The 14,103-nt window shown below is 41.6% G+C and overlaps 1 protein-coding gene across 4 annotated transcripts in view; it reads left to right on the top strand.

Annotated features, from left to right (window-relative positions):
* The window catches only part of KLF7 (Kruppel like factor 7), a 90,271-nt gene that overhangs the window by 20,049 nt on the left and 56,119 nt on the right, over positions 1-14,103 (top strand). Inside the window, exon 1 of one of the 4 annotated variants that reach the window (XM_045078652.1) lies at positions 5,144-11,798. The exons of the other annotated variants lie outside the window; for them this stretch is intronic. Within the exon in view, the coding sequence (XP_044934587.1) occupies positions 11,748-11,798 (51 nt within the window). The 5' untranslated portion in view covers positions 5,144-11,747. Of the gene's footprint in view, positions 1-5,143; positions 11,799-14,103 lie in introns of those variants that run through there. 4 annotated transcript variants of the gene reach the window in all.

Here is a 14,103-nt window from a genome sequence, read left to right as displayed (position 1 = left end):
GAGAGTGCTTAATTTTGTAGAGGCGCTTCATTTTTCTTTTGTGATTTTTTTTTGGTGGGGGGGGTTCTCTTTCTTTAGGAGTTTCTCAGTGGTGTCTTGTTTATCAATAGTTGTTAGTTGCTCCTCTTATGACAGGAGTGAAGTCAAGAACAACCCATGACGCTTTCTTGATGGCATCACTCTCCTGGTTCTCTTTAATTCATACATTCAATTCCTCCCTCTCTTTCTCTTTCCCTTCCTATTTTCTGAGGGCTTTCTATGTGCTAAGCACTGAACTAGGTGCTCAGGATACAGTAGTGACCCAGGTAGACATTGTCCCTGCTCTTGTGGAGTTTAGAGTCTAGCAGTGGGCCCAGAAGATAAATACACCCAGAAGTATATATCATGACGGGATATAAGGAAAAGAACAGGATGCCAAGAGAGAATATTTCTTTAGTGACTTTCTCAGTCGCATCAGAAATAGTCAAGGAATTTTCCTGTTCATCTCACAGCTCTTTTATATACTTCCCCCAAATGTTCTCAAAATGTTTTCCTGGAAGTTTACAGTTACCACTCAAAAGGAATCTAAAATGGAGCAGACATTTGGGGTTGGCAAAACTTAGAACCTTTAGATACTTTTATTTCATTTACTACAAGTCTCTTGGGTTTCTAACTTCCCTGCTATGTCTGTGGCTGGAGTTTTAGTCTTGATAAGTAAAGAAGTCCTTACATTCCATATTCTAGAGATATTGTTGGCATTGAGTAAGTGTATTACTGGTTAAAGGTTTTGTTTGTAACCTTCTTTTTTAATACATTTATGTTATTCTTTACACAGATAAGAAAATGAGGGAAGTAAAGGAAAGGAAGAGTTAAGAGTCTTTCCATGTTACATAGCAAATAGCAGCAGGCAAGAGATTATGACTACGCATGTCAGCGGAGGCCTTTATGATATCTTTTTGCACATCCTTTGTAACAAAGTCTGTATTCATAAACTCAAGAGGTAGCTTATGGTCAGCAGTTGGTGACAGTTTTGTTTTGTTTTTTTTTTTTAAATATATATATTATGAGCATTTCTTTCCTCAGGTTCTTCCCCAGGAGTGATTGGCAAGTTGTCATTGTCCCTGTTGAGTGATGTGAATAGTATCAATAAATGTATCAAGCTGTATTTGTCTGATTTTGGCTTGGTATGTGGTTAAAAGGAAAAAACTTTCTGACAAGTGTGATACTTCTTTAGCAGCCAGTGGATTGAATTGATGTAGGTATGATTTGCAATAGGGGATACTTAACCTACTATCTAGATGGAGAAGCTGAAGGCAATAATGACTCTACAAAGATAAGACATTTGCTTGATCTGTATGATTGGACGAAGGACTTTGGAATGAAGCTATAGCTGCAAATTTAGTTTACCTTTAATGTCTGCCAATTTGCAGCCTGGCAATGCTAGTTACTATCACTGTTGAGGGATGGTGGCAGGATAAAGGAGAGACTAACGTGTATGTGGTATTAAGGGAAAGATGAAATGAACCCCTCCCTGGTCATTGGGTGTGCACAGGGTTTGTTGGTGACACTGACTCAGTGGTGGAAGCAGTGGAACTGGGGCGTTTGACCTGTGAGTGGGCAGTGGTCTCCCAGCTGAGTGGGAGTCCTCAGCAAATTAGAGGTGACACGAGTATAGAGTTGGTGCTTTCATTTCCATTCAGGTATAACAATAGCTCTGTATTTTCTTTTGGTGGAAACACTTAACATGTTTATTTTGGTACTTGTAGGTAACCCAGGAAAACTGAGTGAAAAATTAGCAACAATGGGATGCTTTAAAATCTGGGACGGCAGATGAAAGACTGTCACATCTGAATGATGTATTTACAATGTTATCTTTGGTTAGTCCCCTGGCATTACCTTGTAAAAGTTGGTACCACACAGAAACTCTTTGCCATGCAGACCTTGCTTTGTCCAGCTGTACTTTCTTTCACTCTAACTCCTGACCAAGGGCAACATTGTTATGGGAGGCCGTCAACACCAGATTCATCTGTTGAACTAACATGGCAGCTGCCTCCCCAGAGTTAAGACTTTAATGAAGCATCCTTTTCCTTGAAGCCAGCCCTTTTCTCCCTGTCTTCTCTCTCTACCCGGGCAGAGAATGAAGCCTTCCTTCTCTTATGATATTGCAAAGTTAATAATGCTGCTCTATTGATTTTATGAGCCTCTCAGTCACTGGGGGATATGTGGGGGATGGGCCCAGCACTCACAGAGCGCTTCCTCCAACTCTTTATCCAGCCCTGGAGCTTTTGTTTTGAATCTGGAAGCTTCCAACCAGGGCTGGATTTCCAAAGGTCAAATGTGCCTGCACATTTTGTACTTAATGAGTTAGCTCTGCCCTGAAGCCCTCACGGAGCTCGCCAGTGTTCAACCTGAGAGGTAGGAGAAGTAGCTTCAGAAACAGATCCAGTTGCTGATGCTCCACCCTTGAGAAGTGCCTCAAGGAGCCACAGAGGGTTACTGGCCAGGAGAATGTGGTCATAAATGCATGTCTACAGGAATGGGTGAGGTTTCCTCTTTGCTTAGAAAGCCAGAAAAACATCAACAGAGAGAGACTACAAAGGAGAAAAACATATCCAGGCACTGAACCTTTGGTCCCCCTCACCACCAAAACATTTGATGGTTTTTAATGAGGGAATTTTACGTCTTTAAAAAAAAAAAGGTGGTGGGAGATATGTTTTTAAATTATCCCCTTTATTCCTTTGTTCTTTCTTCCTCATTTTTCACATTTTCTTGTCCTCTTCTGTTGCTTTAAACCTGGTGTGCACAGATCAAGTGATCTCCGACGAACTGATGTTTCTTTTACTTGATGATGAGAATTTCTTAACATGTTGTGGACCTTTTTGCCTTGGCCTCCAGGATACTCAGGGCTGAATTTAAATCTGTGCTTGATTCAGTAGCTTTTTTTTTTTAAACTAAGATTGGGGGGGTGTAATATTTATTTCTGTCTTCTTTTTTTCTCATTTTAAGGAGTGTTATATGTGTGCTTTAAATTAGGAGTATAAATCTGAAAAGGAAAGTGCCTTAGATGATCGTTTCAATCATTTAGGTTCAGGAATATTACTGGGCAACATTAATATGACCACTGGGCTTCACTGCTGTCTTTTGAGCTCTTAGTCTTTCCCTGAACTACTGAGCAGCTAGAGAAACAGCCGCTGCTATTTGTAAGTATAAAGGCTGAAGCCAGAGCCAACAGGGGTGACAAGGGAGAGGGAAGGCCCTGAGGCCAGAGCATTATCAGCCAGAAATATTTGGCATTTTCTAGGCCCTGGAGATGCATTTCTTGCTGCCCTATCACATGTACCCCATGCATCGGAACCCCTAGACTGCTCATCCTTTTCCAAATACACAGGGGTGCTTTCCTGTGTCTGCACTATTGCTCATGTCCTATGTGCTTTCTGGAATGCCATTGCTCCCTTTCTCTACTTGACAAAAGCTCACTCATTTTGCAAGGTCTAGCTCAAGTGTGATTTCTTCGTATGGCCTTCACTGACCTCTCCAGGAGAGTGAATTGTTCCTTCCTTATATTGCCATAACACTTTGTTTATTTATTAGACGCTCATATACCTTGTTATCTTTAATTGTTTGCATTTCTATCCCTCTTTTCCTACTATACCATGGGCCCTTTGCCAGCAGATATTGAACTCCAGGATTCCCTGAAGTCTCTAGCAAAGCGTTTGGTATAAAGTGGCAAGCTCAGTAAATAACTGTTAAATTTATTTAAAAGAAATAGAAGATATACTACCTTCTCCGTGAAAGGCCAGCAAAGTTCTAGTGGGTGTAACCTGCTTATCCTAGAAGAGTTCTTTCTCCTTGGTCATTATCCTGTTGGACAATCTACCAGTCTGATCAAGTCACTCCAGAGAAGAGCACGCAGTGAGAGGTAATAGTGGCTCTTAATTAAGATTTTAAAACAGTCATTTAAGAAGTATTTATTAAGCAGCTGATTATGCCAAACGCTGTGTGTTAACCCAAGGGAAGTTTAAAACTTGGTGCCAGACCTCCAGGCTCTTAGAGATTTGTCATAGTTCTTACTGTCTCCTGCATGACATTTCATGGTGCCGCCTCTGCAGATTTCCATTCTTGTGACAGGATTCTTGTTAAGAGCAGAGATTTAGGCTGAGTGGTGCCAGGCAAGAGTGGCTGAGTAGAAGACTGCTGAAAGCTGGGTTTCTCCTTAAATAAGGGATTGGATGGAAAACTGGGGGGAATGTTCACCATAGTTCCCACCCGTCCCTATAGTCATATTCCTTGCCAATTTTCTAAGGGGTGTGATCCTCTAGGTCCCTGTAGGTATTTGAGTTTGTGAATCTTGACCTAGATTTAACAGAAAGGGCATTGTTAACTTCTGGAGGAAAGCATCTGTAGAAACAACACGTATCTACTTCAGCACCTCAAGGGCAACCATGTGGCCTTGTATCATGGGACCTTTTATTCTAAGAGACGGGGCAGAAACTGCAGTCCAGAGTCTGAAATTGAGATAGTTGGACACATGGCACCCCTACAGACAGAGGGATCAGAGTAGTATATCCCATCTTCCTCATGCCTTGTTTCCCTTAGGCAAGCAAGATTTGATCATGAGAAGCCAAAGACCAAAGAGGAGCTGACTTGAGGAAGGCCAAAGGTAATTACAGAGGACGAGCTGGTTAAAGTCTTCCCAACTTTGGTCTATACTCTCTCCATGACAGTGCACTGCCTTTGACCTTCTGTATTTATTTTTTAAAAAAATCCCAAAGTTGAAGGAACCAATCAGATTGATTAGGTATGGGATCCCAATATAATATTAAATTAACCTGATTTTTTTTAAACAAAGATGGTTTTCTACCAGCACACATTTCTGAATCACAGTAATGTTCTTCACCCACTGACCATCTTCTTTTCTAGTTTATTACTACCAGATGATTGTAAACAAAACCCACTTTAGGGCGTCTGGGTGGCTCAGTGGGTTAAGCCGCTGCCTTCAGCTCAGGTCATGATCTCAGGGTCCTGGGATCGAGTCCCGCATCGGGCTCTCTGCTCAGCAGGGAGCCTGCTTCCTTCTCTCTCTCTGCCTGCCTCTCTGTCTACTTGTGATCTCTCTCTGTCAAATAAATAAATAAATAAAATCTTTAAAAAAAAAAAAAAAAAAAAAAAAACCCCCCTTTTAAAATTAATGTTCAGGTTTCATGTAGGGAACAGGGCCAAATGTCAGTTTTGCCCTTGAGCTGATATGTCCAAAGTTTGATGGATTCCCTTGGTTAGAGATGTGTAACCTGATAAGAGCTATTGGCGTCCAGGATTTTTACATAGGAATGAGGTGCTTGCTGTTCATCTATTTTCCACTGCTGCTATTTTTTCTCCTCTTCTTGCTGCTTCTATTCCTTTCATGTCCTTTTTAAAGCTGTGTTTTCTGTTTGACTCTTGAACAAAAGAGAAGAGTGATTGATAATGATGGTGTTAAAAAATGGTCCAAGAACCACTGTACCGAAGGACACTGGGTGAGACAAATATTGAATCTGGTTTACTTAAACTTGTATTTTTATATTTATTACAATTAGGATGTTTTCTACTAAATGTTGGATAACAGGCTTGAATTCCCCTTTAAAAAATGTATGACTTCTAGTTTTTATTTATTTGATATTATCGAATAAACAAATAAAATTAGGTCCTCAGTAAACAATTATGATAAGTTCTCTCAATTCTCAAAAAAAAAATGATACTAGTTTCATTTCTTTCTTTCTCAACAATGACACTTGATATGGATGGGTTGGAATGATTGAAATCCTATTTACTTGTAACAATCCAAGCAAGATATAGAGCCATCAGAGAAACCTCGGGAATCTCTTAATAAAGGGTGGTGTCAAAACCAAGGCTCTTCTTCCAGTCTTACTGGGGAGAAATTACACAGAGATATGTAGTTGAGAAGCTTGTGATAAAGTGTTGTGTCTCCAGTTTGGGGAGATCTGAACCTTGGTCAAGGATCCTATTCCTTCAGGGTTACTGAGGGATGATGGTTCATTGAATTTCTAGAATGTTTTGGGTCCTGGTAGAGGGTTTAGAGTTGGACCAGAAAAAGCCAGAAAGTCACCAAGAAACTTCTGGTTCTGTTTCTGGCCTTATTGATAGTATGGCTACAGAACTGTGGAAAACCCAGTTTTCTTTACTAGGTTAGGCTCCCCATAAATAGGATAGGGATTTTAGTCTGTGCTGCCTGGGTGGTCTCACCCAGGGGACTCACCTGGGGACTCCAAGGTTACATGATCAATGTTGATAAGCATTTTCAGAAGTTATATAGGCATTCTCTATAAAAAAATAGATGTCATTTCATGTGGAATGGATTAGAAAAGTTCCTGTTTCATCTGGCTGCTGGCTTCTTTACTAGGTTAGGCTCCCCATAAATAGGATGGGGATTTTAGTCTGTGCTGCCTGGGTGGTCTCACCCAGGGGACTCACTTGGGGACTCCAAGGTTACATGACCAATGTTGATAAGCATTTTCAGAAGTTATATAGGCATTCTCTGTAAAAAAATAGATGTCATTTCATGTGGATTGGATTAGAAAAGTTCCTGTTTCATCTGGCTGCTATAGTTATGACTCTGTTCCTGATTCTGTCAGCCTGTTTTCTAGAGAAAATGAAAGGTTTCTATAGATCTCTGATTCAGTGGATTGTGGGTTGAGAGCTCAGATTGTGCTTTTAAGGACTGCATAGATAAAGCACCCCTACCTTATCGAAAGTGATCCTTTCATTCACATAGTTGTTTGTACATCCTGATAGTGTGGATGTCATTTTCATTTTCTTTTTCCAAAAAGCACATTCAAGAACTCAAGTTATTGAAGATCCAGCCAAATATGACCAAATTTCAGGTAGAGAAGCAACATCAAAGTATCTTCTTAATTAAGGCAGTGTCTCTGCTGGGGCCCACATTCCAGGATTCTCAGTAGAGAAAACATGTTTTCTTTATAGGGGAGTTTTATTAGCAGCAATGTTCCGGTATGTGGTTCAAGTTAATTAATGATGTAGTCACACTGGTGTCTTGCCATGAATTTTATTCCAGCAAGTAGGGTACTAGGAAATTGTATTGGCATAGCCTGTCATGCCAAAAAGGAATCCTTAATTTGGACCATCTCAGTGTTTAGAATACGTCTTGGTGAGTTCTGTCAACAAGGTAGTTTAAGAATTCTTAATGTGGGTACTGCTTTGACTGAGAATTCATTTACCATCAAGTCTGTTGGTTTCAGTGAATATATCCTGTTCTAAAATATTTTGTTGGTTGAGATGATTGAGATCTCAAAGACACAGACCACCCACAAGCTCTGGGTAGAGTTGACCCTCATTGTATAAGGAGATTTGTACCAAGAACCACCTTTTCCCCCATGAGAGTTTTTGTTAATTTTGAATCACGGTGGTGTTTTAAAACTTAATTTATGTTGTGCATATGTAGGAACCTTCCTTAGAGGTTGAAACAACAAAGCAACTGGATTGGAAATTAGATTTCCCCCCTTATGCTGCTAATGTAGTTCTTGTTCCTTTGGGATTTCCCCTTTGCATGGGCTGATGATTTCTTTGAAACTGTATGGAAATTGGTTCAGACAGGAACAATGGGGAGAGGGGATGGCAGTGATGATTCAAATTAGTGTCTCTTCTGCAGTGAGGATCTGGTGTGCCTGAGAGTGCGTGTCACCCGATATCAGCTGAGCCACCTGAGGTTAAGCAAGGGGCCCGAGCTACTGGAATCCAAATGTCAAGGCCCCAGCACTCGATTCTTCCCTGTCAAGTTGGGTTGAATTGTTCATTTGAAACCTGCAACATTGTTATGCGGCTCCAAAATGGGCCAAGCACAGTTATACTTTTCTTTCCATGATGGAAAACGTTCTCTTCATTTCCCCCCACCTTTGTCCAGCCAGCAGTGAAAGATTCCTATTGCCTAACATAATGAACAAGAAAAGGACCAGCTTTGTGGCTCTGGGAACAATGATAGGTTTAGAGAAAGGCATTCGGAAATACATGAAAAAGAATCTACATTTCATTGTCAGTGACACACGTGTGCATGCACACACACAAACCCTGTACAGCTATATTCAACATTCTCACCCTTAGTTCTTGCCTAGTTCAAACGCCATACCCTCTTAATTGGATTTTGGCTCACTTCCAGGTTTAGTGTTTGAGGGCTCCGTATCTGTGAAATAATGATCCCGAAATAAATAGCACCTCTCAGTAGAGATATCTTTTTATGTAAAATTCTTAAAGGGAATGGAGAGGAATGAAATTCTTCTGTGTTAAGGAATTTGTGGGAAAGTCACCAGAATGTGCCCAAACGGGAATTTCTGGGGACCTCACCTATGTAAGTGGTGTGTGACACTATTTAGGGTGACAGAAAACACAAGTTCTTGATGACTGCTAGATTTGAATGAACCTCTTCTTTTAAGGACTGCTGGTAATACGGATGCCAGTGTTGGGGACCAAACTGATGTGACCACTAATGTGCTTTGGAGACCAGTGGCCAGAGTTGCCTTTCTTAGGGAGGCCTTTTCAGGTGATAGAAATGGGAATACATGATATAAAGTGGATTGAGCCTCGACCTTTAGTCTATTCCCTCAAGGCACCAGTTAATAAGCACCTGGTGCAGAGGCCAGGCGAGGGGTGGGTTTTGTTCATCTGAGCGAGAGTGACACTTGGAGCATATGATGCAACTTGGACTGCTGGGAAGAAATGTCCTTTTGGCATCTGTTTGAAATGGGCAGATTTAAGGACCCAAGATTGATCTCTTTGTCTTGAGAAGAGGCTCCATTTTACTCCCTTTTGATGAATGCACATCAGGGAGTGACATCTCAGTGCTGAACGTTGAGCTGAGGAGGAGAAATGATGATGAAGCCTTCGTCCCAATAAAGTAGACATTGTAGGACAGATTTAGGATAGACCAGCTAGTCTTCCTTGGAATTCCAAGATCAATTAATGGCTTGGCTGGTTCACTTGTTCATTCATTCGGCTAGTATGTTTTGGGTGTCTTTTCCAGGTATTATACTAGATTCCTTGACACATGAGACTAACTCTCTACTCTCTTGGTACCTCCATCCCAGTAGAGAAAGATAGAGAATAAACATGCAAATAAATAATTTGGATCTTTCCAGGGCTTCGTGAAAAGCAAATAAAACAAGGTAGTGTGATGGAGAGCAAAGAGGCTGTTTGGGCTACTTTAGGCAGATCAAAGAAGGATGCTGAATAGGTGGCAATTAAGCCCAAACGTAACAGATTTAAAAGGAAGCAGGTATGCAATGACCTGTGGAACAGTGGCACTGTGGCTCTGAGAAAGGTATGAGCCTGGTCTGTTTGTGTGAGTGAGAGAGGGCTCAGAGATGAGGAGAACAGGGCCAGATCCTGTAGAATCTTAAAGGGAATGGAGAGGAATGGGCCACGGCAAGGAGTATGTGTGATGGCAGGCTACGGAAGGGGTGTCAGCAAGTACTTTGAGCTAGAAGTGGTCTATGAGAGTATGGTTCACTCATTTTGCAGAGAAGAAAGTGAACACCCTGTTCAGGTTCAGTAGTTTAGTGAGTGGAGAGGGTAGAGACAGTGTGGGGAAAGTGGAGATCAAGCCTGATTCCTAGGTCAGGTTCTTTTCATCAATAAAGAATGAGAGTTGAAAATTGCATCTTATCTATTTGTCTTCATCGCTTCTCTTCCTGGTGGTTTCTGGAGGTCAGATGAGAAAAAAAGGACATAGCAGAAGAGAGGGAGATACTCTCTTAGGTGAGGAAATGGTTTTTACTTTCTACCCCGGTACATATTCCCAGGGTTGCCCTATAGCATTTTAAGAACTTAAATGTGCCTCTAAGTTGAGAATACTGGATGTATCCCAGACAGTAAACATTTAAAGATTTCTTTACTCAAACGAAAACACCAAGGAGACAAGTAAATATCACCTATAGTTGGATCTTAAAATACTGCTATATCCTACAAGAAATGTTGGTAATAAATGCATATACTTTGTTTCTGATGTCCTTTATTTTAAGAAGGAAGAATTTTTGGCTTTCATCATACTCTGGTACTCTTGCCTGCCCAGGATTGTGACCACTGTTGACTTTTGACCACCTTGTTTAGGAGTTTTTCCATTGATTCATTCATTCATTCACTCATTCGATAAGTCCTTGAGACAGGCCATGATTCAGTAGTATTCCAGGTGTCCGAGGAACCTCCATTCCAGTGAAGTTTATGTTTAAATGCTGGTGAGGCTGATCTCCTTGGGGAACCAGAGAATTAGTTCCACTGTGTCCTGGCCAAGAACCATCTTCTAGAGTCTCCAACCTCCTTCCTCTCACCACACGACTGGGCAGCCGAGCCTGTGTTCATTCCTTTGAGCCTGTTCTAAATGAGCCATTCTCACTTTTGGTCTCTACCTTCTATTGTTATTTCACAGCAACGTAGAACTCTGGACTAGTAAGTTCCTTAGAAGTCCAGTCCATTTGCCTGGGAGAAGAGAAAACTGAACCCTCAGTGAGATATGTCACCCAGCCAGAGTCCCCTATTATATACAATGGGTTTATTTTACTTTGATAATTATTTGGTATTTTTTTTAATCTTCCCTTTCTGTGTCATTGTTACATTTGATTATATTTACTGTCTTCTTGGAAGTGCAGTGAATTAACACTAGCTAGGTAACAGCCACAGGAGACATAGTATGGGTTTTAGGTGCTATTATAAGCACTTGACATGTATCAAATGATTGGACTCTCACACACTCTTATATGACAGGTGAGGAAGCTGAGGCACAGAGGGGTTAAGTAACTTGCCCAACAGCATTGCAAGCTGGTAAATAGTGTCACCTAATTTTGGATCCAGGCAGTGTGGCTCCAAGGCCAATACTCCTAACCCCTTGTCTTCTATCCCTTCTTGCGCACAGGGCGCTCTGTTTCCTTACCTGGAATCAGCAGCACAATGGAACATACACAGTCGCCTTAAATATTTGGGGAAGTTGATTCTAAGTACCTCAAATTAAGTAAATGTACAACCATCCATGGCAGGAAAAGCAGTTTAGGGCTTGGTTTCATTGTATTTTGGGCTGCCGTTTTACACAGTCTGAGGAGTAGAGCAAATATCCCTCCTAGTGAGTGCTCCCACATCAGCTTTACCTTTCCACAGTGGGAGTTTCTGAAAACTCTCTTGGATTTGAAAATATCCTCTATGATCACCAGCCACTGAATTGCGAATCCCCAAGGGATTTGAACCTGTTGGTTTTGGGAAATTCACACTTGGAGTGTGTGTGTGTGAGAGAGAGAGAGAGAGACACACACACACACACACACATGTATCTGTACATTGTACATGTGTGCAGCTGTGCTTTGGGGTAAAAGAAGCAGTCATGTATGTATTTGTATGGGGGGTTAGGGGAAAAGTGTATTTAATTAATCCAACTGAGAAGGATATAGCAGTATTCCAGAAGAAAGTCAATGAAATGAGTTTTGCTTTAAAAAAAAAAAAAACTTCCCAGTAGCCTGAGTCAGCCTGTGCAAGTGATTTGGGAGAGGCAGGGGAGATGATGTAATGGGTTCGGCATGTTCCCATCTTGGCCACTCAGTGCAAAGGGGCCCCTGGAGTTTGGGGAGGGTGTGTGCATGTGTGTGCAAAGTTATCGGGAGCAGGCGGGGGTTGAGTAAGAGTGGGTTGTAAAACAGGATTAATAACCCCTTGTCAGACCTTTCCCTGTTAACTGTGTTTTTCAGTAATTCTGGTTTGAATGAAGGCTCTCTAGCCAATTAATGTTTATTTGTTTCTTTTGGCAAGACCCGTTGGGGGAAGGGATGAGACTGGTGAGTTTAAATTTTTTGTTTTGTTTTTGCATTTTGGAAGAAGAGACAAGTAATGTGAGTTTGGGTTTTCAATGAAGGCTCTCGTACCCCCACCCCCACCCCACCCCCTTAAGAGGCAGGAGGCAAGACATGACCAGCTGGTGCCTTGAACTGACACAGGTGCAGAGGCTGTGGGGGGTGGGGAGCCAAGAATAATTACAGGTTTCTGAAGCATCAGGCCCTGCCTGACACAAGCGCTCATCGAGAAAACTGCTCTTTATGGAAAATTAATGGTGGAGCTGAAAAACTGTCAGGGCCATTGTTGTTCTTGGGAAGCCATCACTTCTCAGAGGGGAGGCCTTCTCCCAAGGCCTTGGGCTTTCAGGAGGTGTGGGGATAGCGTGCCTCCCTTCCTGAGCAAGGACTGGTTGGCACTCTCATGTATGATGATGGGTTTTCCTTTGGGAGTGCCTCTTCTGTATTTGTTTCTTCCTCAGACCTCATTGGAAGCCCGCATCTAGGGCTTTGTTCCAGTGTAGGGTGATTTCTTTTCATTGACTCTTAAGGCGTGAATTTCATTTCCTCCGTGAAAGCATAATGACCAAAGCACGGGCATCTCTTGAAACTAATTTTCAAGCTATAATGTAACGTGGGGTTTTCTTCAGTGTGTGTCAAACCAAGTAGAGGGTTGGTATGATAACAGACCCAAGCATCCCATGTGATTCCGCTGTACAGGAGCGCTCCCAAGTTGGAATTTAGTTCTAGTCCAGCGGCCTGGTAATCGTGAGGGACCCTTCTAAAGGGCTGATGGAGGGTAGGCGCAGCCGTTGTGGGTAGAGGCTAATATGACAGACTCGGAATTGGTATGCTGTAACAGGTAGCATCTGGGGAAACAACCCTGAACCGAGGTAAGAAGCCATCTCAGGGCACGGGCCATCCTGTTCCTGATGGACACTTAATTTTGAGGATCACAGGCTTTCTGAAGGAGGAAGTGCTTTTTCAAGTTGTTGGAGGTATGGGGGACACCAGTGCCTTTCTTCAAGGAGCTTGAAACCTGGGACCCAGCTCTGCAGAGGCTCCGTGATTGTAGAATGCACCTCAATATTTAATTTAGATTGGAGTTGGTTTGGGGATTTCTTTTATGCGTGGTATGTAAGGAGCCCTTGGAAGATGAAAGGGGTATTTGAGGCCGCTTATTTCAAAGACAGCGCCCACTCCCAGGCCTTTCATCTTCTCTCCTTCCTCCCCTTGCCTCCCCAAAGAAAAATATACAAACAAATATTTTCTTTGAATGTTAAAAATAGTTCAGAGAGGAGAGATGCTGAAGAGGTTTTGGGAGAAATTTCCCAACTTTCATGTTTGTTTAGAATTCAATTAATTTTCACAGCATTGTCTCTCATAATTTACAAAGGACGAGAGGGAAATATTTAATTTGGTTTCATCCCCAGCAACCAGTTGATGTGAGAAACAGAGGGAAGGCATACGATCTGATGTGGGTTACAGTCCTGGGGTTATTTTTGTGGAGTTGGGCAGTGCTGGCAGTGATGCGTAATGCTGTTGCACCTCTGGGGTGTGCTATTGATGTGGGATTGGGGTATTTTTTTTTTTTTTAGCCTAATAGCTGAAACATGCAAGAAGAGATAGATTCTCACTTCTTATCCTATATAATTATTTACCTGTATTTTCTAGACAAAATCATTCTGTCCTAGCCTTCCACTCTAATATTTCTTGGCAATGAAAGTCAAGAAAAAGTAAATATTTGTTTAAAAGGACTCATTTTTTGACACTTACATAGTTTATTCTTGTCACTGGCTCTAAAGAGACTCTGCCATGAGTTAGTATTATATTCTCCTCTTCAAACTCACTTTGAAATGTTGAAACTCAGGAAGATGGGCAATAAAGTTCAGCTACGTGGTGTCTGTGGTTCTCCCATGGGCTTAACTGAACTTATTAATCATAACCTTGCTGCTGCTTACCTCTTCTCTCACTCCTGAGAAAAATGGCACTAGAACTCTCTGACCATGCTGTCTGCTTCCTTTCCCATCTTTCAACTCTGACCTAATTTTAAAAGACTAGAAATGTATCAGAGCCATTGCATCATATCGTCTTTAAAAGGGGGGGAAAAATCACAGAATTCTCATAAATACCAGTCTTTACAATCCTACAGAGTTGGTTTCAGGAGTCAGAGGAATAAAGATTTTGTTAATAAGTGTGCAGTATACAGATATCTAATAAGGCGTTAGAAAAAAATTGGCGTATTTTAGATCACTTAAAAGGAAGCTCAGATTTTCCTGTTATCCAGTAGCTTGTTTTGTGTCACTTTGTA

The sequence above is a fragment of the Mustela putorius genome, unplaced genomic scaffold (genome assembly GCF_011764305.1).
Source record: "Mustela putorius furo isolate JIRA1106 unplaced genomic scaffold, ASM1176430v1.1 tig00000275_pilon_pilon_pilon, whole genome shotgun sequence".
In the NCBI taxonomy this organism is placed as follows: Eukaryota; Metazoa; Chordata; class Mammalia; order Carnivora; family Mustelidae; genus Mustela; species Mustela putorius.
Note: the sequence above shows the minus strand (reverse complement) of the source record. Positions and strands in the feature narration are given on the sequence as shown.